This window comes from Heterodontus francisci, chromosome 10, assembly GCF_036365525.1.
Source record: "Heterodontus francisci isolate sHetFra1 chromosome 10, sHetFra1.hap1, whole genome shotgun sequence".
In the NCBI taxonomy this organism is placed as follows: domain Eukaryota; kingdom Metazoa; phylum Chordata; class Chondrichthyes; order Heterodontiformes; family Heterodontidae; genus Heterodontus; species Heterodontus francisci.
In genome coordinates, this window is record NC_090380.1 from 105,845,828 (window position 1) to 105,869,400 (window position 23,573).

Genomic DNA, 23,573 nt, shown 5'->3' on the forward strand with positions numbered 1-23,573 from the left:
CTTAGTTCTAAAGGGATAAAAGGGTATGGGGCGAAAGCGGGAACAGGTTACTGAGTTGGATGATCAGCCATGATCATAATGAATGGCGGAGCAGGCTCGAAGGGCCGATTGTTCTGCTCCTATTTTCTATGCCTATACATTCACCATCATCTTTGTGAAGCTGTCAAGTATTATAAACTGTTCACTGACCTTTCCTCTCCTGGGCTTGAGTCCATGCCCCTCGTTACAGACTTTATGATAATGTTAAGTAATTTCTTAGCACTTAGTTTATCGACACCAGTTGAAAACTGACTACTTTTTCATCCTTCCTAATTTCTCTGCTTCCCCTCGCCTCCTGTCATGGAGTCATGGGGGAGGGGGTGTGGTGGGGGGGGGGATGTAATTCAACTTTGAGTGATAGTGTAAAATGGCCTGTTATACGTCTCTGTTCATTAAAATGACATTATGAAACTAATATAATCCGTTTCACACTATAAAGTTAAAATTATCCTCATTGACTCCTTGCTGTGCTATAGTTTCATAGGTGACAGTCATCTGCTGATAACTCACTCGAGTCGGCACTGTTTATATGTGAGCTTGGGTGGCAGGTATTGGCGGATACACTGTTACACAATGAATAGCATCATAGCCAAGCTTCATTTTTACACCATGGATAGGGATCAGGAGCGGCAACCCTGACTGATTTTCTCCTGTCTATTATTAAGACTGATTTATTACATATGGAGCAATCACAAGGCACTCCCATAGCTTACTGCCTTGTGGTGACACATGCTTGTGCATTAATACACTGTGCCACTGTATTGAGCCCCAGTAGGATGTTAGCTATTTTCTCCTCTCAAACTTCCACCTTCCTCTTTCGAAGGTTTTGTCTCTGTCTGCGGGGAAACTCAATGGGTATAGCAACCCGCCAGTACCTCACTCGAGTGTAAATGTCAGTAGGCCACTTGACCATGGAGGTGGATTTTAACTTCACCTAAAGACCCCATCATGTGCATTTTTCAAGGAGAGTCATTTCATCTTCAGGAGCAGGGACCCTGGCTGACCTTTCACCTCCTTGGCCCAGCAACATTGAGCCCAGTTGTATGGCCCCAGTTTGTTGAGATGACATAATAATTTTCTGAAACTGTACTTACCTCCTTCATCGGTCAGACCCCATCCTGAAATCCAGCAGATTTTACCTTCCACAAAGTCCTGTCCTGAATTGGGAAGGCAGATGGGTTGAATCCAATCTGTGTTTTAAAAAAATCTGCAAGTCATTCTCTGGAAGTACTCAAAACAAAATTTCAAAACTAGAACAGCTTAAAAAAAAACAAGACTTTGATTCCCTTGTGTTGAAGTTTTTTTTTGGAGGGGGGCAGGGGTCTAGTGTGAGACGGAATTACTTTCTCTTCCTCCATTCCTGAGCTTTGGGACCAGGCAAATGAAGGCTTGGCTGCCAATGGTGGATCAATGAAAATCAGGAATGTGCAAGAAGACAGAATTGGAGGAGCACAGAAGTCTCGGATGGCTGTAGGTCTGGAGGAGGTTACAGAGATAGGGAGGAGTGAGGCCATAATGGGTTTTGAAATCAAGAATGAATATTTTAAAACTGAGGCATTTCCAGACCAGGAACCAATTCTCTAACTCCCTGTGTTATGCCTTGCTGAGATATCATATGATCTGCACCCAGTTTTCTTCTGATCCAGCAGTATAGCTGGGCACTAGGAGGTAACAGGAGTTTTGAATCCTTTCTGAGATGCTCTGGGAGTCCTTGGCCTGCTGAGTGATGCTAGTCACAGGGAATGGAGCCATGTTTTCACCCCTAATGCGCTAGTCAGTCAGATCAGGGCCTGATTCTAGGTAAAGCTCCCTTTACACTGCATGCATCTCAACACCATTCTTGGAAAAAAGTCCAGACTATTGCACTTGAGTGATACTTGTATATTCCACACCAGCAATCCTCTTAATCCTTGACCAAGCCTAGATTTGGCAGAGTTGAGGTCATCAATTTTAATAAAGTTTTAATCTCCAAAGAGAACAATTGTGAAACGCCTATTTGTAACCTTAGTATTTGTGTAGTCACTCTGAATGATAGTGACAGTATCACACCAGTTAGTGTGCAACTATGTATAGCTTTTGTACTGTGGGCCCAGGCTCAGTAGGAACTGTATTGAAAGTGTGCCCAGATTCATTTTCAGATAGCAATATTATAGTTTAGCAGCGAGAAGAGACTTTCACCCCATTTATATGGACTAAATCTTGATCTAGGTCAGGAATGAAAGGGCAGCTTGCTAACCCTTAGAACCACAGAAAAGTTACAGCACAGAAGGAGGCCATTCAGCCCTTCGTATCTGTGCCGGCCAAAAAACTAGCCACCCAATCCCTGGTCCTGCAGACGACAGCATTTCAGGTGCAGGTCCGGGTACCTTTTAAAAGAATTGAGGCTTTCTGCTTTCATCACCATTCCTGGCAGTGAATTCCAGAACCTACCACCCTCTGGGTGGAAATGTTTTTCCTCATGTCCCCTCTAATCCTTCTCCCAATCACTTAAATCTGTGCCCCCTGGCAATTGACCTCTCCGCTAGGGGAAATAGGTCCTTCCTGTCTACTCAAACTAGGCCCCTCATAATTTTGTACACCTCAATTAAGTCACCCCTCAGCTTCCTCTGTTCTAAGGAAAACAACCCTAGCCTATCCAATCTTTCTTCATAGCTGCAACTTTCAAGCCCTGGGAACATTCTTGTAAATCTCCTCTGTACTTTCTCCAAAGCAACTAAGTCCTTCCTAAAATGTGGTGACCAGAACTGTACGCAATACTCCAGCTGTGGCCTAACCAGCATTTTACACAGTTCCAGCATTACATCCCTGCTTTTGTATTCTATACCTCTGCCAATAAAGGAAAGCATTCCATATGCCTTCTTCACCACTCTGTCTACCTGTCCTGCCACCATCAAGGACCTGTGGACATGCACTCCAAGGTCTCTCACTTCTTCTACCCCTCTCAATATCCTCCTGTTTATTGTGTATTCCCTCACTTTATTTGACCTCCCCAAGTGCATTACCTCATACTTCTCTAGATTGAATTCCATTTGCCATTTTTCCACCCATTCAACCAAACCATTGATATCATTCTGGAGTCTACAGCTATCCTCTTCCTATCAACTACATGACCAATTTTTGTGGCATCAGCAAATTTTCCAATCATGTCTCCCACATTTAATTCCAAATCATTAATTAATACCACAAGCAGCAAGGGACCCAACACTGAGCCCTGTGGAATGCCACTGGAAACAACTTTCCATTCACAAAAACATCCATCGACTACTACCCTTTGTTTACTGTCACTGAGACAATTCTGGATCCAACCTGCCACATTCCCCATGGGCTTTCATTTTACTGACCAGTCTGCCATGCAGGAGCTTGTCAAATGCCTTTCTAAAATCCATATAGACCACATTCACTGCACTTTATTAATCCTCCTTGTTACTTCCTCAAATAATTCAATTAAGTTAGTAAGATATGACCTTCCCTTAACAAATCCATGCTGACTATCCCTGATCAGTCCGTGCCTTTCCAAGTGGCAGTTTATTCTGTCCCTCAGAATTGATTCTAATAATTTACCCACCACCGAGGTCAGACTGACCGGCCTATAATTATTTGGCCAATCCCTCGCACCCTTTTTAAACAACAGTACAACATTCGCAGACCTCCAATCCTCTGGTACCTTGCCTGTTTCTAGTAAGGATTTGAAGATGATCCTCAGCGCATCCGCTATTTCCTCCCTGGCTTCCTTTAACATCCTCGGATGCAATCCATCCGGCCCTGGCGATTTATCCACTTTCAAGGATGTCTGACCCTCTCGTACTTCCTCTGTCATAGTGCTAATTGTATCTAATATTTCACACTCCTCCACTTTTATTACAATGTCGACATCATCCATCTCCTTTGTGAAGACAGAGGCAAAAGACTCATTAAGAACCCTGCCCACATCTTCTGCATTCAAGTGTAAGTTACCTTGTACATCTCTGATGAGCCCTACCCTTCCCTTAGTTATCCTCTTGTTCTTAATGTACTGATAAAACATCGTTGGGTTTTCCTTGATTTTACCTGCAAATAGTTTTTCATATCCTCTCTTTGCTTTTCTAATTTCCTTTTTCACTTCACTTTATAGACTCCTCTAGGTTTTCTAAAGTATTAAGTTTTTTGTGATTGTCATCTTTCTTTTTCTGCTTCAACATACCCTGTAAGCTTCTAGATAACCAGGGGGCTCTAGATTTGGCAGTACCACCCTTTATCTTTGTGGGGATATGCCTACACTGTGCCTGTAGAATCTTGCTTTTGAATGTCTCCCACTGGTGTGCCCCTGATTTTCCTTCGAGTAGCTGCATCCAGTCAGATCACCAGATTGCCTCTCAGTTTCATAAAATTTGCTTTCCCCCAATTTAGAACTCTAACTCCTGTCTTATCTTTGATTATTTCCATGATTATGCTAAACTTACTGTATTCTGATTGCTATCTCCAAAATGGTCACCCCCTGCTACTTCATCTACTTGCCCAGCTTCATTACCGAAGACTAAATTTAGAATTGCGCTCCCTCTCGTTGGGCTTGTTATGTATGGGCTAAAAAAGTTCTCTTGAATGCAGTTCAAGAATTTCGTGCTCTCTGTGCCCTTCACACTGTATCCCAGTTGATATTTGGGTAGTTGAAATCCCCAACTATTATTGCCCTATAGTTTTTATATTCAGAAATTTGCCTACATATTTGTTCCTCTATCTCCCACTCACTATTTGGGGGTCTATAGTGCACTCCTAGTAGTGTGACTGCCCCTTTTCTATTTCTGATCTCCACCCATATAGCCTCATTTGATGATTCATTTAGCATATCATCCCTCCTCAAAGCTGTTATTGATTCCTTAACTAATAATGCTACATCCCCTTCTTTTTAATCCCCCTTTCTGTCCCGACTGAAAATTCTATATCCAGGATGTTGAGCTGCCATTCTTGCCCCTCTTTAAGCCAAGTTTCCATTGTAGCAACAATTCGTGTTGCCATGTGTCTATCTGTGCCCTCAGCTCATCAGCTTTATTTACTATACTCCCTGCATTTAAATAAACCCACCACATTAAAAATTGCCATTGTATTTAATTTTCAGAATGGGTCTAAAAAACAAAGTTTAAGTTCTTTCCACAAGCTTTCAAAATGGGAGATAAAGTTACCATTGAACATCAATGGCCTCTCCAGTTTTATGAGTGCAATATCATAATCGTAGGTCCGTCCTTTATATTTCTTGTGGTGTATAATCTTCTCCACAATGTAGGATGAACTTTCAGTCAGAGGCTGCTCCACAATTCCAACATATACTTTCCACGAAGAAAGGAAGATAAACCTGAGACCAGAATGGACAGTACTGAATTAGACTATACATTTCAGAAATGGCCATTCTGTGGTCCTACCTATCCTTCCCCTCCCAAGTGAGAAGTCATACTTACTGCAAGTTTAAGATTGAAGAAATAGTCCCTTAGAGTCAGAATCTTGATGTAAGAGATGGGTTTTAATAATTCCCTAATTCCTGTCCTCTGCCTTCAGATACTAACTCATCTTTCGCAGGTGCTATCTGCCCCTCTCCATTACTATGACCAAGTTGCCAATCGCCGTTTATGAAACCAGATTCAACTATTGCAATGCTCTCCTGACTGGCCTCTCACTTTCCACCCTCAGGAAACAAGCGCTCATTCCAAAACATTGCTGCCATATCCTATCTCGCACAAGTCCTGTTCACCCATCACCCCTGTGCTTGCTGATCTACATTGGCTCCCAGGCTGGCAACACCACAATTTTAAAATTCTCATCGTTGTGATCAAATCCTTCCATGGCCTCATTCCTCCCTATCTCCTCCAGCCCTACAATCCCCCGAGATCTCAATGCTCCTCAATTTGTGCTCTTGAGCATTCCCGATTTCCATCGCTCCACCATTTGTTTGCCCTGTCTTCAGCTGCCTAAGCTCTGAAATTCTTTCCCTAAACTTCTCTGTCTCTCTCTGCCTTTAAGACACTTGTTAAAACCCTGTAGCTCGGAGTCTATTTTTGTCTGATACGTTATGCTACATTATCCTGCAACATTACTACATTAAAATCACTGTGTAAATACAAGCTGTTGAAAATGACTGCAGGTTTTGCCACTTAGACTGATCCGGAATTCACCTGATGAAGATCCACTTTCCAGGAAAGGTCACCCCAGGTTGAGATCAGGAAGGGGAATGTAAGGCCCGTTCTACTTTCTCCACCACCAATCTGACTGGGATCAATCATGTGGCAGAGGCTGCTGATTGCACCTGCCCCTCTTGTTCTGGTTTTGCTCAGTACCACAGCAGGCAGCACTACTGGGCAAAATAGGGGATGTTACAAATCATTCTCTTTGTAATTTTGCCATTTTCTGCAGCTTCTCTTCACGTAAGGGCCTCTCGAGTAAAGTTTACAAGGGAGAGCTCCAGATGCTGAACTTCATCTGACAGGGGCAAGCTTGGAATACAGGTGAGCGGATCCACTCGGCAATGTGCAACCTGGATCATTTCTCATCCGTTAATTTGAATTGCATAGAGTGTTAAAGCACAGAAAGAGGCCAGTCAGCTGGATATAGGAACAAAGGAACAGGAGTAGGCTATTTAGCCCCTCAATCCTGTTCCATTATTTATGAGATCATGACTGATCTGTGACCTAACTCCATATACCAGCCCTTTCCCCATAGCCCATAAACAATCCAGATTTAAAATTAACAATTGACCTAGAGTCAAATTGCTTGTGGAAGAGGGTTCCAAAATTCTACCACAGGTCTATGCCTGTGTTTATGTTCCTCCAAGCCACCTCAAATGTCTTGTTTTAAATTCCTACCCCTCAGTTTGTGGAATGCTGCCCCACTTCTCGTAAGGACTGTGGATGAGTCACTGCAAGAAAGTTCCAGTGAGAGGCTATTTTTCTCTCCTCCCACTTTACTTCATCTAACCTTATCAGCATATTTTTTTCTATTCATTCACAAGAGATGTGGGTGTCACTGGCAAGGCCAGCATTTATTGTCTATTGGTAATTGCCCTTGAGAAGGTGGTGGTGAGCTGCCTTCTGAAACTGCTGCAGTCCATGCGAGGTAGGTACACCCACAGTGCTGTTAGGAAGGGAGTTCCAGGATTTTGACCCAGTGACAACGAAGGAACGGTGATATAGTTCCAAGTCAGGATGGTGTGTGACTTGGAGGGGAACTTGCAGGTGGTGCTGTTCCCATGCATTTGCTGCCCTTGTCCTTCTAGGTGGTAGAGTTGCAGGTTTGGAAGGTGCTGTCGAAGGAGCTTTGGTGAGTTGCTTCAGTGCATCTTGTAGATGGTACACACCACTATGTGTCAGTGGTGGAGGTTGTGGATGGAGTGGCTATATCCTCCTATTTCTCCCTCATGTATTTATTTAGCTTCCCCTTATATACATCTGTGCTATTCGCCTCAACAGTTCCGTGAGGTTGTGAGTTCCATATCCTCACCACCTTCTGAGTAAAAAAGTTAGCGACAGGATATATAATGCGAGCTCCTCTCACATGCAGTTCTGAGCCCAGAATACTACATTGTTTAATTTACTCTTCTGAGTCCACCCTGGGCTTTGATAGGGGATTGTCCTAATGGGGAAAGACTGAGTAGACCAGGACTATATTCCATCGAATTTAGAAGAATGAGAGGTGATGTAATTGAAACATATAAAATTCTTAAGAGGATTGACAGGATAGACACTGAGAGGTTGTTTCCCCTGGCTGGAGAATCTGGAACACAGAGTCACAGTCTCAGAATAAGGGATCGGCCATTCAGGACTGAGATGAGGAGAAATTTCTTCACGCAATGGGCTGTGAATCTTTGGAATTTTCTACCCCAGAGAGCTGTGGATGCTGAGTCACTGAGTATATTCAGGACAGATTTTTGGGCACTAAGGGAATAAAGGTAGATAGGGATAGTGCAGGAAGGTGGCCCTGAGGTAGAAGATCAGCCATGATTAGATTAGATTAGATTAGATTAGATTAGAGATACAGCACTGAAACAGGCCCTTCGGCCCACCGAGTCTGTGCCGAACATCAACCACCCATTTTTACTAATCCTACACTAATCCCATATTCCCAACAAACATCCCCACCTGTCCCTATATTTCCCTACCACCTACCTATACTGGTGACAATTTATAATGGCCAATTTACCTATCAACCTGCAAGTCTTTTGGCTTGTGGGAGGAAACCGGAGCACCCGGAGAAAACCCACGCAGACACAGGGAGAACTTGCAAACTCCACACAGGCAGTACCCGGAATCGAACCCGGGTCCCTGGAGCTGTGAGGCTGCGGTGCTAACCACTGCGCCACTGTGCCGCTTATCAAAGGGATAAATGGCCTGGTCCAGATCCTATGCTCTTATGTTCTCATGATAGGCCAGGGCACAGATTTCACTCCCAACATGGAGAGTTCCTAATCTTGGCCATGCTACCGAGGTTACAGAGAATTGAGTGAGAAGCCAATCCAAAGAGCTGTAGCTACTTTGAGATTAATTCACCCTATTTCCGTCTCCATCATTTGCTCTGTTTCTTTCTCTACTCTGAATTCTCTTTAGTTAAGGAGAAAGGCCATTGGACCAGATGCTCAGCAGGTCTCAGATGCCCTGTTGACCAATGCCAGCTCACACGTCCAGCAATCAGAGGCACAAAAATATGATCTGCGGGTGAGGGAAAAAAATCCAATTCACAGCACTCGCCGTGAGATGAGTGTTAGAAAATTGGGATGTTGTTCCTCAGGTTTGAAAAGGGTGCGGCGGCAGATGGTGAAAAAAGTGATGAACACGCAACTTTCTTTGCAGAAAGAAACCGGGAATAATTTAAGAAGCAGACATGGTAACTGGGGGAATGCTGGGCTTTCCTGGGATGAATAAGTAGGGAAGAAGTTGAATGGTCTTTCCCCGTCCATAACCACCCTCTACTCTTCTGCCTGAAAAAGGTACATTTAGTGGGTGGAAAATTGGGCATACAGGAAAGTGGGGGGAGGAATTCAGCATATTTTTGCTAATGCGGGGTGTGATTTATTTCAGTTGAGTTGGCTGTTGAGGTTGGGGAGGGGGGGGGGTACAATTCTAGGGGAAATGGACAGTCAAACTGTAGAATCAGGGATGACCAATGCTCACTGACCACTATGATTTGCTGAAAGAACAATGTCTTCCTATTGTAACTAAAAGCCATCAATCCCATTGATGCAACAATTAATTGTTAAATTTGGTTGTCGTCATCTTGACCTTTGGTTCAAGTCATGAGGAGGTGACTTACTCAACAACACAGTGTGCAGCCGTTGCTATCCATTGCGAGGCGATGATGGATCCTCCACACAGATGGTGTCCATCGAAGTGAAGACTAGCCTGCCACGGCCATTGACCAACCACTGAGAGATTCCCACCAACAATTCGAGGTGAGTATCTGGGCCTGGAGCCACACTCTGCACAAGGGAAGTCACGTGAATTTCAGGGCAAATTACACACTTTAGATGTTTTTCTTCGTTCTCTCCTCACTGCCTGCCCTTTCCTCTATCTTTCTCCATCACTTCTTTGCTCTCCCCCTTCTTCACATTGGAACATAAGAAACAGGAGCAGGAGTAGGCCATTCAGCCCCTCAAACCTACTCCACCATTTAATAAGATCATAGCTGACCTGATTGTGGCCTTAACTCCACTTCCCTGCCTGGCCCCCATAACCCTTGACTCCCTTGTAGGTCAAATATCTGTCTAACTCAGCTTTGAATATATTCAATGAGCCAGCCTCCACTGCTCTCTGAGGAAGAGAATTCCAAAGATTAACGTCCCTCTGAGAGAAGAAATTCCTCCTCATCTCCATCTTAAATGAGAGAACCCTGATTTTGAAACTGTGTCCCCTAGTTCTAGATTCCCCTGTCAAGCCCTTTCAGAATCTTATATGTTTCAATAAGATCACCTCTCATTCTTCTAAACGTCACTGAGTATAGGCTCAACCTGCTCAACTTTTCCTCGTCTCAGAAATCAGCCTAATGAACCTTCTCTGAACTGCATCCAATGCAAGTAATTCCTCCTTAAGTAAGGAGACCGAAACTATACACACTACTCTACGTGTGAACAGTTGTAGCAAGACGTCCCTACTTTTATACTCCATCACCCTTGCAATAAATTCAACATTCTATTTGCCTTTCTAATTAATTGCTATACCTGCATGCTAACTTTTTGTGATTCATGTGCAAGGACACTCAGATCCCTCTGTCCTGCAGCATTCTGCAGTCTCTCTCCATGCAAATAATATTCTGCTTTTTTATTCTTCCAGCCCAAGTGGACGTCATATTTTCCACATTATTCTCCATCTGCCAATATTTTGCCCACTCACTTAACCTATATATATCTCTTCGCAGACACTTTGTCTCCTTCTCAAAACTTGCTTTCCTACCTATCTTTGTATTGTCTGCAAATTTGGCTACAATGCACTCAATCCCTTCGTCCAAGACATTAACATAGATTGCAACTAGTTGAGGCTACAGCAGTATCCCTGGTGGCATTTCATGAGTTTCAGTTTGCTAACCTGAAAATGCTCCATTTATACCGACTCCCTGTTTCCTGTTGGTTAGCCAATCCTCTATCTATGCTAATATATTACCCACAACACTATGAGCTCTAATCTTGTATGATAACCTTTAATATGGCACCTTATCAAATGCTTTTTGGAAATCCAAATACACTACATCTACTGGTGCCCCTTTAGCCACCCTGCTTGTTACATCTTCGAAGAACTCAATAAATTTGTCAAACAAAATTTCCCTTTCATAAAACCATGCACCTCTTGTACTTGTCTCAGTTCCTCTCCTTCCCTCACTCTCCCTACCTCATTCCTTTGGTAATGACCATTTCTCTCCCTCACCCCTTCTCCCTCCTTCACTCACTCCTCTTATAATCAAGCTACTTCCCTGAATTCTTCTCCCTCTCTCACCTTCTCCTACACTCACTTGAGCTCTTTACTTCCCTCACGCCCACTTTCCCTACCTGTCACTCACTCCTTCTCCCTAACTCAGTCATTGTTCCTCATTCACTCTTGCATACTCTCCTTCCCTCCCTCACTCTCACATCCACATTCTCACTACTTATTTTCGCTCCTGTTCCCTCTCCCTACTCCTTCCTCCCTCACTTCCTTCTCCTCTAATCTTTAATACTTCTCTCACCCACTCTCGGCATTTTCTGGCCTGTTACCCACCCCTTTATGCAGGAAAATGTGGATGAAAACTGCCTCCATGGACTGCACATTTATAATCAACATTTTTAACTCCAAGTCCACAAAAAAGACAGTTCAATTTATCTTCCAGCAGGTGGTACCATTGTACCACGAAATGGCAATGGTCTCAGCATTGCCACTTGTAGGCAATGAGAGGTACTGCACCCTTATTTAATTTACCAAGTACTGGAGTGTTTGTTTTATGGGATTTACAGCATATTACATTTCTGTTTGTCAATCATTTTCTCGTAACGTTTTGTTTAATTGCCGTAGACATCCTACATGGTCCTCAACAGCAAGGTATCTTTTCCTCTGTTGAAGGTGCTATGGAAATATAAGTTTTTCCTTCTTACCATTTTTAAAAGGAATTTCTGTATTGGGTGGAGGGTAAAATTGTGCTTTGTGATATTTGCTGTTAAAGTATTTGCATTAAATTCCACTGGGTGCTATTTTAACAGAAAATAATAAAACAACAAAAAGAATCTCCCAGGACTGTTTTAAGCCAATGCTGTACCTGGTGAGTTTATCTCATCTATTTTGATATATTTGCCTCTTCTTCTACTGGTCTCCCATCTTCCTTATCTTTTGTGGAATGACTCCAGACATTCCTATAATGGCAGAGTTCAGAGCTCAGGAATTTTCCTGAGATTGGTTCAGTTACACTTTCCTAATTCCTATGCATTCTTGGTGCATCATTGAGCTGTATCACAGCACCACATTCCCCTGTGGACCCTCCCGCCAGACCAGTCTTGCCTCCCTCTGTATTAATTTCACTGTTTTCAGGGGGTGGTCATTGAAATGCAGCACTGAATGAGAAAGGAGTAGATTATTAATCTTCAGTTCATGCAAAATTCTGCTGTCCATTTCCGATTTACCCCAAGTCCCACTCACCCATCACCCCTTTCCTTGCTGACCTACCTTGATTCCAGGTCTGGTAATGCCTCCAATTTAAAATTCCCATCCATGTGGTTAGATCCCTTCCTCTCTCTATTGCTGTCACCTTCTACAACACTAAAACTCCCCCTAGAACTCTCCATTCCTTCAACTCTGACCCCTTCACTCCCTTCCTTGACCACACCATTGGTTGCTGCGTCTACTGCTAGCTAAGCCCTGAGCTCTGGAATTTCATCTCTGAACCTCTCCATCTCTCTCTCCTCTTTTAAGACCCTCATTAAAACTTGTGTCTTTGATCAAGCTTTTGGTCATCTAATATCTCCTTATGTGGCTTGGTGTCCATTTTTGACCTATTGAGATGCTTTTCTATCTTAAAGGCACTATGTAAACTATTTTTAATAATAATCCAGGTCACTTGAACATAACCTTCTCCCAATGAAACTCACCTAAACATTTCAGTGATGTCACCTTGCCTGAATTACACTTGGTGCTGCAAAGAAAAGAAAAAAACAGAAGACAAATAAATACATTTATATTAAAATGATGACTAACTCTGTGAAGAAAAGTAATTGAATAAAGATTAATTCTTAGTTTTATTCCAATGGAAATGAAGTTTGAAAACTTTTGTAATCATTCCTGAGTATCTGTTTACTGTACACATCCTCCATATGCTGTTAAAATAACCTGCTCCTATTACAAGTCTTTAGGTTAATAGCTGACCTCAAATTATACACCCCACCATCCCTTCCAACTCATCTAAAAACAAACTTGATACTGTAATGCGTTGATCTCCTGCCAAAGTAACATCTAATGGGCTGTCGAGCTTGCTTCAGCCAAACAGCTCCTGTGACCTTTAGATTGCATTATTAGTACTGTAACTTCAAACACAGTGAAATCTCTCAACTTGCCATAAACTCACCACTAGGCTGTCGAGTATTGGGAAGAAAATCAATGGTAAAGGAAAAAGCAGTGATTATAATAAATCATTATGGGTATGTCTGACTAACATTAATACCATCATACGTTCAGTCGATTACTGAACTGCATGCTTTCTATGCTAGTAAAATTTTCAATGGTTATTGTCTGGGAATATTGCTACATTTAAAATGAGTTGAATTGCCATAGGAAGACAAAATAATTTATATGACTGTGTTAAGCTTATAAAACATAGCAGACAAAGCTTTCATAGTTTAGGTACCTCAGTGAGATCAACATTTGTATCCTGGGGCTGTGGATTCTGTGCTGGCTAAAATTTACTTCCACAAAGTTATGCTTCAGCTTCTCCTCGATGGATGCGATGGGAAGCTCTGTCGAGTTTATATAGCTGGGAATGCAAAGCGGTAACATAAGGAAAAGGTCTTGCTGCCCGCAAAGACAAAACCAACTGCAAATTTACAACCGTCTAAATAAATATTCAAATAAGATTCAAAGATATGTTATGTGTATATGCCACTTGGGAAGCCATATCTTGGGTAAGTGACTCAGACCACATGACATCCCGGGGAAAATCCAGGAATTTCCATTTTTCATTGCATTGCTGAGCATAGGAACAATGATGGACAAGAAAAGACACTGTGGTCCATCCAGGCTATCTCACACAGCTGTGATACCTTGTGTAATACCTTGTGTATCACAATGTGCACCCTCTCCACCCCACCAAAACCATGTGATCTCCTGGGAGAGGAGAATAAACAGATAAACAACCCAGGACAATTTAGGGAAAAGTAAATCTGCAAAATTCCTCTTTGACTGTCCCTCTCCTCCAAGTCCGGTTGACCACTTTGGTACTGATAATTCTATGCAGAGCCTTCCTTTTGTATGAGGTGTCACGTCTGCTGTCCATCTATCACACTTCAGAGGCAGTGAAAGTTCGAGTTTCTGAGTGAATCTGACCATCAATCAAGCACTTGCCTTAGCTGCAGTAGTATGTCAGAATGCTGCACTACATGGTATGGGGTCGGCCATTCAGCTGTTGAATCTGTTCCACCATCCAATTAGATTGTGATTGATTCCTATTTCAACTCCATTTAACCTCCTTTAACTCTTTATCTCCATATCTCTTGATATCCCTTAGCCAACAATAATCAATTGACCTCAGTCTTCAGAATTTCAACTGATGCAGTGTCCACAACCTCTTGAGGAGAGATTTCCAGATTTCACTTACATAGGCAACATGTTGACAATTTCCTCAGATGTACAGGCTCTGTTTGTGTTTCTTTTCTTTATGTTACTTCCTCTATTGACTCTCTCTTTTGAGGGTGCCTGTGTCACATACTCAGCTCTTCCAGATCCTCTTGAATGTTCATAACGCAAGGGTAATTAGGGATGGGCAATGCCAGCAATACTCACATCACATGAATGAATGAAGAAAACAAACTCAATGAGCATTGTTTCCACTTTTAGGATGCTGTATTGAGAGACCTAGACCAAAAGGTCTTGAATCCCTCCTCTGTGTTGAGTTATCTAAGTTGATAAGGGATGGTGTTAGAAACAGAAGATGTGGTCTCAGTATCCCTGGTATAGGGAGGCTGGGGGGAAGTTAAACCCTCTTCCTGACTGCTATCCATTGGTCCCTGTTTGAAGTGTTTGGGGTTCATTATGACTTTAGGCAATGGTGTGTACAGACGATATCAGATCAGCTGGCCATTTGAAATGAATATCGGCAGATATGTCTAATGGGAGATTGATCCAATATAGCTCATTATACACAACCGTCCAAAGTCAGTATTAACCCCACTGGGTGTGGAAATTGGGCAAGTGTGAGATTGTTTGCATCTGTCATGAGCTTGCTGATCGAATGGCAGCTGATGCTCACTGTCAAAACTCTCACAACTATTAAGGACAAAGTCCCAGAGAATGTGCTGTTTTGGCAGTGAAAATATGAAAAGAAAAAAAGATGTGTATTTCTGTAGCGACTTTCATGACCCCGACATGTCCCAAAAAGCTTTACAGCCAATGAAGTACTTTTTGAAGTGTAGTCACTGTTGTAATGTAGGAAACACGGCAGCCAACTTGCACACAGTCAAATTCCACTAACGGCAATAAGGTAAATGATCAGATCATCTGCTTTGCTGATTTTGATTGAGGGATAACTATCAGCCAGGACACCGGGGAGAACTCCCCTGTTTTTCTTTGAAATAGTGTCACAGAATCACAGAATTGTTACAATGCAGAAGGAGGCCATTCAGCCCATCGTGTCCACACCGACTCTCTGAAAGAGCAATTCATTCAGTTCCGTTCCCCTGCCTTCTTCCTGTAACCCCGCACATTCTTTCTTTTCATATAACTGTCTAATTCCCTTTTGAATGCTTCAATTGAACCTGCCTCCACCATACTCTCAGGCAGTACATTCCTGATCTTAACCACTCTCTGCGTGAAAAAGTTTTTCCTCATGTCACTTTTGCTTCTTTTGCCAAATACTTTTAATCTGGGCCCTCTCGTTCTCGATCCTTTCATGAGTGGGAACAGTTTCTCCCTATCTACTCTGTCCAGACCCCTCATGATTTTGAACACCTCTATCAAATCACCTCTCGGCCTTCTCTTCTCCAAGGAAAACAGTCCTAACATCTCCAATCTATCTTCATAACTGAAGTTCCTCTTCCCTGGAACCATTCTCGTGAATCTTTTCTGTACTCTCGCCAATGCTCTCACGTCTTTCCTAAAGTGCGGCACCCAGAACTGGATGCAATACTCCAGCTGAAGGCGAACTAGTGTCTTATACAGGTTCAACATAACTTCCTTGCTCTTGTACTCTATGCCCCTATTTATAAAGCCCAGGATACTGTATGCTTTATCAACCTGTCCTGCCACCTTTAATGACTTATGCACATATACACCCAGGTCCCTCTGCTTCTGCACCCACCTTTATAATTGTTCCCTTTATTTTATATTGTCTCTCCATGTTCTTCCTACCAAAATAAATCACCTCACATTTCTCTGCATTGAACTTCATCTGCCACCTGTCTGCCCAGTCCACCAACTTGTCTATGTCCTTTTGAAGTTCTAAATTATCCTCCTCACAGTTCACAATGCTTCCAAGTTTCATATCATCTGCAAACTTTGAAACTGTGCCCTGTACACCAAGGTCTCGGTCATTGTTATATATCAGGAAAAACAAGGGTCCCAACACTGGCCCTTGGGGAACTCCACTACAAACCTTCCTCCAGCCCAAAAAACATCCAGTAAACATTACACTTTGTTTCCTGTCACTCAGCCAATTTTGTATCCATGTTGTTACTGTGCCATTTATTCCATGAGCTATACGTTTGCTCACAAGTCTGTAATGTGGAACTGTATCAAACGACTTTTGAAAGTCCATGTGCACTACATCAATAGCATTGCCCTCATCAACCCTCTCTGTTACCTCCTCAAAAAACTCCAGCAAGTTAGCTAAACATAATTTTCCCTAAAGAAATCCATGCTTTCCTTAATTAACCCGCATTTGTCCATGTGGCTATTGATTTTGTCCCAATTTATTTTTTCTAGAAGTTTTCCCACCACCGAAGTTAAACTGACTGGCCTGTAGTTGCTGGGCTTGTCTTTACACACTTTTCTGAACAAGGGTGTCCTCTGGCACCACCCCCAAGTCTAAAGAAGACTGAAAATTATGACCAGAACCTCTGTGATTTCCACTCTCACTTCCCACAGTATCCTTGGATGTATCTCATCCGGTCCTGGTGTTTTATCCACTTTAAGTATAGACAGCCTATCTAATACATCCTCTTTATCAATTTTAAACCCTTCTAGTGTCTGACTTACCTCCTCTTTCACCATTGCCTTGGTAAAGACAGATGCAAAGTATTCATTTAATACCTCAGCTATGCCCTCTGCCTCCATGTGCAAATCCACTTTATGGTCCCTAATCGGCACCACTCCTCCTTTTACCACCCTTTTACTATTTATATGTCTATAGAAAACTTTGGATTTCCTTTAATGCTAGCTGCCAGTCTCTTTTCATGCTCTCTCTTTCTTTCTCTTATTTGCTTTTTCACTTCCACTCTGGGCCTTCTATATTCAGCCTGATTCTTAATATTATTTTCTACCTGGCATCTGTCATAAGAACACTTTTTCTTCTTTATCTTAATCTCTTTATTTTAACAGTGACATCACAGGAAAGCTGCAAGGTGATTGGTTGGTGAGTCACTGCTGTTAGGGAATAGCTCTAAATAGCTGGATAAGTATCTAAGGTAAGAAAGGTTTACAGTTCTTTTTTCATATATAGTAAGTAGTGTTTTTTTAGGGAGTTCGATAGTAACAAAGACCAGGGAAGAAGGGCCCTAGAGTAATTGATATTAATTAGATACTCAGATCTTCCAAAAGTTTTAATTTAAAGGGTTAAGTCATGGCAGGAGAGCTCAAAGCTGTAGTGTGCTCCTCGTGCTCCATGTCAGAAGCTGGGGACATTTCCAGTGCCCGGGACCTGCATGTGTCAGGAAGTGTCTCCAGCTGCAGCTCCTGGAAGCCCAGGTTTCAGAGCTGGAGCGGCAGCTGGGGACACTGTAGAGCATCCACGAGACGGAGAGTATCGTGGATAGCACGTACAGAGAGGTGGTCACACCGCAGGGTCAGACTCCACAGGCAGGAAGGGAATGGTTGACCATCAGGCAGAGCAAGAGGACTAGGCAGGCAGTGCAGGAATCTCCTGTGGCTTTTCCCCTGCAAAACAGATATACTGCTTTGGATACTGTTGGGGGGAACGGACTCTCAGGGGAAAACAGCAACAGCCCAATTCGTTGCACCACGGTTGGCTCTGCTGCACAGGGGAGGAGCAAAAAGTGTGGGAATGCAATAGTTATAGGGGATTCAATTGTAAGGGGAATAGAAAGGCGTTTCTATGGCCGCAAAAGAGACTCCAGGAAGATATGTTGCCTCCCTGGTGCTAGGGTCAAGGATGTCTCAGAGCAGTTACAGGACATTCTGAAGGAGGAGGGTGAACAGCCAGTGGTCGTGGTACAAACGAAATAGGTTAAAAAAAAGGATGAGGTCCTAAAAGCAGAATATAGGGAGTTAGGAAGTAAGTTGAAAAGCAGGACTTCAAAGGTAGTGATCTCAGGATTACTACCAGTGCCACGTGCTAGTCAGAGTAGAAATAGCAGGATATATCGGATGAGTACGTGGCTGAAGAGATGGTGTGAGGGGGAGGGTTTTAGATTCCTGGGACATTGAGACCGGTTCTGGGGGAGATGTGACCAGTACAAACTGGACGGGTTACACCTGGGCAGGACCAGGACTGATGTCCTCGGGGGAGTATTTGCTAGAGTGGTTGGGGAGGGTTTAATCTAAAATGTCAGGGGGATGGGAACCTTTGCAAGGAGTCAGAGGAGGAGGGGATCAAAGACAAGAACAAAAGACAGTAAGGGGAATAAGAAAAGTGAAAGGCAGAGAAATCAAGGGCCAGAATCAAACAGGGCCACAGTGAAAAATAGTGGGAAGGGGACAAGTAATGTTAAAAAGACAAGCCTTAAGGCTTTGTGCCTTAACGTGCAGACCATTCGCTATAAATTGGATGAATTAATCGTGCAAATAGATGTAAATGGGTATGATATAGTAGGGATTACGGAGACATGGCTGCAAGGTGACCAGGGATGGGAAATGAACATCCAGGGATATTCAGTATTTAGGAAGGACAGACAAAAAACAAAAGGCGGTGGAGTTGCATTGCTGGTTAAAGAGGAAATTAACGCAATAGTGAGGAAAGATATTAGCTCTGACGATGTGGAATCTGTATGGGTAGAGCTGAGAAACACTAAGGGACAAAAATCGTTAGTTGGGGTTGTATCTCGACCACCAAACTGTAGTGGTGATGTTAGGAATGGCATTAAACAGGAAATTAGAGACGCATGCGATAAAGGAACATCTGTAATTATGGGTGAATTTAATCTGCATATAGATTGGGCAATTCAAATTAGTCACAATACCGTAGAGGAGGAACTCTTGGAATGTATACAGGATGGTTTTTTGAACCAATATGTTGAGGAACCAACTAGAGAACAGGCCATTCTAGACTGGGTATTGTGTAATGAGAGAGGAATAATTGACAATCTAGTGGTGCGAAACCCCTTGGGGATGAGCGACCACAATATGATAGAATTCTTCATCAAGATGGAGAGTGACGTAGTTGATTCTGAGACAAGGGTCCTGAATCTTAGTAAAGGAAACTACGAAGGTATGAGGTGTGAGTTGGCTATGACAGATTGGGAAACGTTACTTAAAGGGATGACGGTGAATAGGCAATGGCTAACATTTAAAGAGTGCATGGATGAACTGCAACAATTGTTTATCCCTGTTGGGCATAAAAGTAAAATGGGGAAGGTAGCCAAACCATGGCTTACAAGGGAAATTAGAGATAGCATTAGTCCTCTTGCTCTGCCTGATGGTCACCCATTCCCTTCCTGCCTGTGGAGTCTGACCCTGCGGTGTGACCACCTCTCTGTATGTGCTATCCACGATACTCTCCGTCTACCAGAGAAAAACAACAGACCTGAGGATTGGAAGCAGTTTAGAATTCAGCAAAGGAGACCAAGGGATTGAATAAGAAGGGAAAATAGAGTACAAGAGCAAGCTTGCGGGGAACATAAAGACTGACTGTAAAAGTTTCTATAGGTATGTGAAGAGAAAAAGATTGGTGAAGACTTACAGTCCCTTACAGTCAGAAACAGGGGAAGTTATTATGGGGAACAAAGAAATGGCTGACCAACTAAATGAATACTTTGGTTCTGTATTCACAAAGGAGGACACAAATATCATAACCAGATCCTGGGCGGCACAGTGGCGCAGTGGTTAGCACTGCAGCCTCACAGCTCCAGGGACCCGGGTTCGATTCTGGGTACTGCCTGTGCGGAGTTTGCAAGTTCTCCCTGTGTCTGCATGGGTTTCCTCCGGGTGCTCCGGTTTCCTCCCACATGCCAAAGACTTGCAGGTTGATAGGTTAATTGGCCATCATAAATTGCCCATAGTATAGGTAGGTGGTAGGGAAATATATAGGGACAGGTGGGGATGTGATAGGAATACGGGATTAGTGTAGGATTAGTATAAATGGGTGGTTGATGGTCGGCACAGACTCGGTGGGCCGAAGGGCCTGTTTAAGTGCTGTATCTCTGAACTGAACTAAATGTTGGGGAACACAGGGCTTAGTGAGAGAGAGGAACTGAAGGAAATCAGTATTAGTTGGGGAAATTGATGGGATTGATGGCCGATAAATCCCAGGACCTGATGGTATGCATCCCAGAATACTTAAGGAAGTGGCCCTAGAAATGGTGGATGCATTGGTGGTCATCTTCCAAGATTCTATAGACTCTGGAACAGTTCCTACAGATTGGAGGGTAGCTAATATAACCCCATTATTTAAAAAGGGAGGTAGAGAGAAAACAGGGAATTATAGATCAGTCAGCCTGACGTCGGTAGTGGGGAAAATTCTAGAGTCCATTCTCAAAGATTTCATAGCAGAGCACTTAGAGAACAGTGGTAGAATCGAGCAGAGTAGCATGGATTTACGAAAGGGAAATCATGCTTGACAAATCTACTAGAATTGTTCGAGGATGTAACTAGTAGAGTTGATGAGGGGGAGCCAGTGGATGTGGTTTATTTGGACTTTCAAAAGGCTTTCAACAAAGTCCCACATAAGAGATTAGCGTGTAAAATTAAAGCGCATGGGATTGAGGGTAGTGTATTGCAATGGATAGAAAATTGGTTGGCAGACAGGAAACAAAGAGTAGGGATAAATGGGTCGTTTTCCAAATGGCAGGCAGTGACTAGTGGGGTACCGCAGGGATTGGTGCTAGGACCCCAGCTATTCACAATATATATTAATGATTTAGATGAGGGAACTCAATGTAATATCTCCAAATTTGCAGAAGACACAAAACTGGGTGGAACGGTAAGTTGTGAGAAGGATGCAGAAAGGCTTCAGGGTGATTTGGACAAGTTGAGTGAGTGGGCTAATGCATGGCAGATGCAGTATAATGTGGATAAATGTGAGGTTATCCACTTTGGTAGCAAAAACAGGAAGGCAGATTATTATCTGAATGGCTATAAACTGAGAGAGGGGAATATGCAGCGATACCTGGGTGTTCTCGTACACCAGTCGCTGAAGGTAAGCATACAGGTGCAACAGGCGGTAAAAAAGGCAAATGGTATGTTGGCATTCATAGCGAGAGGATTCGAGTACAGGAGCAGGGATGTCTTGCTGCAATTGTACAGTGCCTTGGTGAGGCCACACCTGGAATATTGTGTGCAGTTTTGGTCTCCTTATCTGAGGAAGGATGTTCTTGCTATAGAGGGAGTGCACTGAAGGTTTACCAGACTGATTCCTGGGATGGCGGGACTGACGTATGAGGAGTGATTGAGTTGGTTAGGATTATATTCGCTGGAGTCCAGAAGAGTGAGAGGGGAATCTCATAGAAACCTACAACATTCTAACAGGTCTTGACAGGGTGGATGCAGGAAGGATGTTCCCGATGGTGGGGGAGTCCAGAACCAGGGGTCATAGTTTAAGGATACGGGGTAAACCTTTCAGGACTGAGATGAGGAGAAATGTCTTCACCCAGAGAGTGGTGAGCCTGTGGAATTCGCTACCACAGAAAGCAGTTGAGGCCAAAACATTGTATGTTTTCAAGGAGGTATTACATTTAGCTCTTGAGACTAAAGGGATCAAAGGGTATGGGAGAAAGTGGGAACAGATTACTGAGTAGGATGATCAGCCATGATCATAATGAATGGCGGAGCAGGCTTGAAGGGCCGAATGGCCTACTCCTGCTCCTATTTTCTATGTTTCTATGTTTTGTCATCCAGGGAGCTCTGGATTTGTTTGCCCTACCTTTCCCCTGGTTGCCATGGGATCTTTTACATCCACCTGAAGGGGAAGACCAGGGCCAGAATTTTACCCTCCAAAGAATGGGATTGTGGCGGGGGTGGGTGGGGGGTTGGGTGGGTGTAAAAAGGAGTGGGAGGCTCGGGGGGCCCTTCCCAACCCACTCCTGCCTCTGCCACCATTTTACTTAGGGCGATGGCAGTGAAAACTGGCCCGCCCGCCCCAAGCCAATTAAAGCCCTTAAGTGGCCAGTTAACGCCCACTTAAGGGCCTTCGCCTGCCGCCAAGGGGATTTTCCCATTGGTAGGCAGGCGGCCCAGGACTGAGAAAAGTCACCTGTTAAATATAGCTGGCTTTCTGACGGCCTGGGGTGGGGTGGGCTGGGGAATTCATGATCAGGCACCCTGTGCCCAATGGAGAGCCGCCCCGATGCCCTAACAACCCCCAATGCCCAAATCCTCCACGACTCCCCCCAATCAACCATATTTGCCTTGTCGGGGCCAGACCGATCACCCCCAGTGAGGCCCCAAACCTCTTCCCAGGGGCGTCCTTGCTCTTCTTGAAGTTGTGTTGCAGTCCCAGCAGTGGCCACCCTCCCGGTGACACTGCTGGGACTAAGAGCTGCTGGCCTGCAGCTCTATTAGGCGGGATTTCCTGCATCAATGAGGTGGAAGTTCTGCCTCAGACCAATTAAAAGCCTGGGTACTGTAAAATATGGTCTGGATCCCCAGGCCAGGTGATGGCAGGATCACCACTGACTTTTCTGTCAGTAGATGGCTGTTGTCCGACGAGAGTAAAATTCTGACCCAGGTCTTGATTTAATGTCTTATCTGAAAGATGGCATCTCTAACAGTGCAGCACTCAGGGAAGAATATAAATGAAAAAAAAAATAACATTCTGATTGAATTTACCTGCTGTATCCAAGTTGTTTACACGCAGCTGTCCCGTGTACTGTGTTCCACCCCTCCCAACACACCGTCCTCCAAGTGCCACCAGTGTAAATCTGCACCACAGAACTCTTCCCACTGACTCGCACTGACAAAGATAAGCACAAAAAGAACAGGGTAAGGTTACAACTGGACCAGAAAACCCCCCAAACCATAACCAACAGTGTAAGGCATCAACAATAGCCAATCTCTTGCAGAGTTCTTCAAACCAAACAGGTGTAACACCATCTTGAAGGTCTGTTGCTTGTTTGTCATGTGAGTGGGTCCACTCATTGTTTGAATTGGAAATAGGTTTCAATCTACAGCAATAAAAGCCCGTGCTATGAAAAACACAAAGATTCATTGGCTAAGTCTTTCTGAAGTGTCATGGACCATTAGGTAGATGTTTTCCTTGTCCCATCAGCTCAAAATTTCCCTGGACAGTGACTTGCTGGTAGTTTGAGCTGATAATGGTGCAGAGAGGGCAACGGGGCATCTGGAAACTTAGTGAACAATGGAACCAACAGCCTAATTCCTTAACCCCTGAGGTTTAAGGATCGATAAAGCAACAGAGGAACAATGGAGAAGGAAATAAGATGAACCACAGTCAAATCAGGTACAGAAGAGAAATAAACAGAGGTGAAGAATGGATTAAGAGAGGGAAAAGAGACAGAAAGGAAAAACATG

The 23,573-nt window shown here is 43.6% G+C and overlaps 1 protein-coding gene across 1 annotated transcript in view; it reads right to left on the reverse strand.

The window, feature by feature from the left end:
• Window positions 1–23,573, reverse strand: part of LOC137374228 (transmembrane protease serine 3-like) — a 55,663-nt gene that overhangs the window by 11,559 nt on the left and 20,531 nt on the right. Inside the window, exons 7-12 of the mRNA XM_068040016.1 lie at window positions 22,872–22,995; window positions 13,351–13,476; window positions 12,599–12,642; window positions 9,307–9,472; window positions 5,196–5,365; window positions 1,134–1,229 (exon numbers count right to left, since the gene is read on the reverse strand). Of these exons, the coding sequence (XP_067896117.1) occupies window positions 1,134–1,229; window positions 5,196–5,365; window positions 9,307–9,472; window positions 12,599–12,642; window positions 13,351–13,476; window positions 22,872–22,995 (726 nt within the window). The remainder of the gene's footprint in view (window positions 1–1,133; window positions 1,230–5,195; window positions 5,366–9,306; window positions 9,473–12,598; window positions 12,643–13,350; window positions 13,477–22,871; window positions 22,996–23,573) is intronic.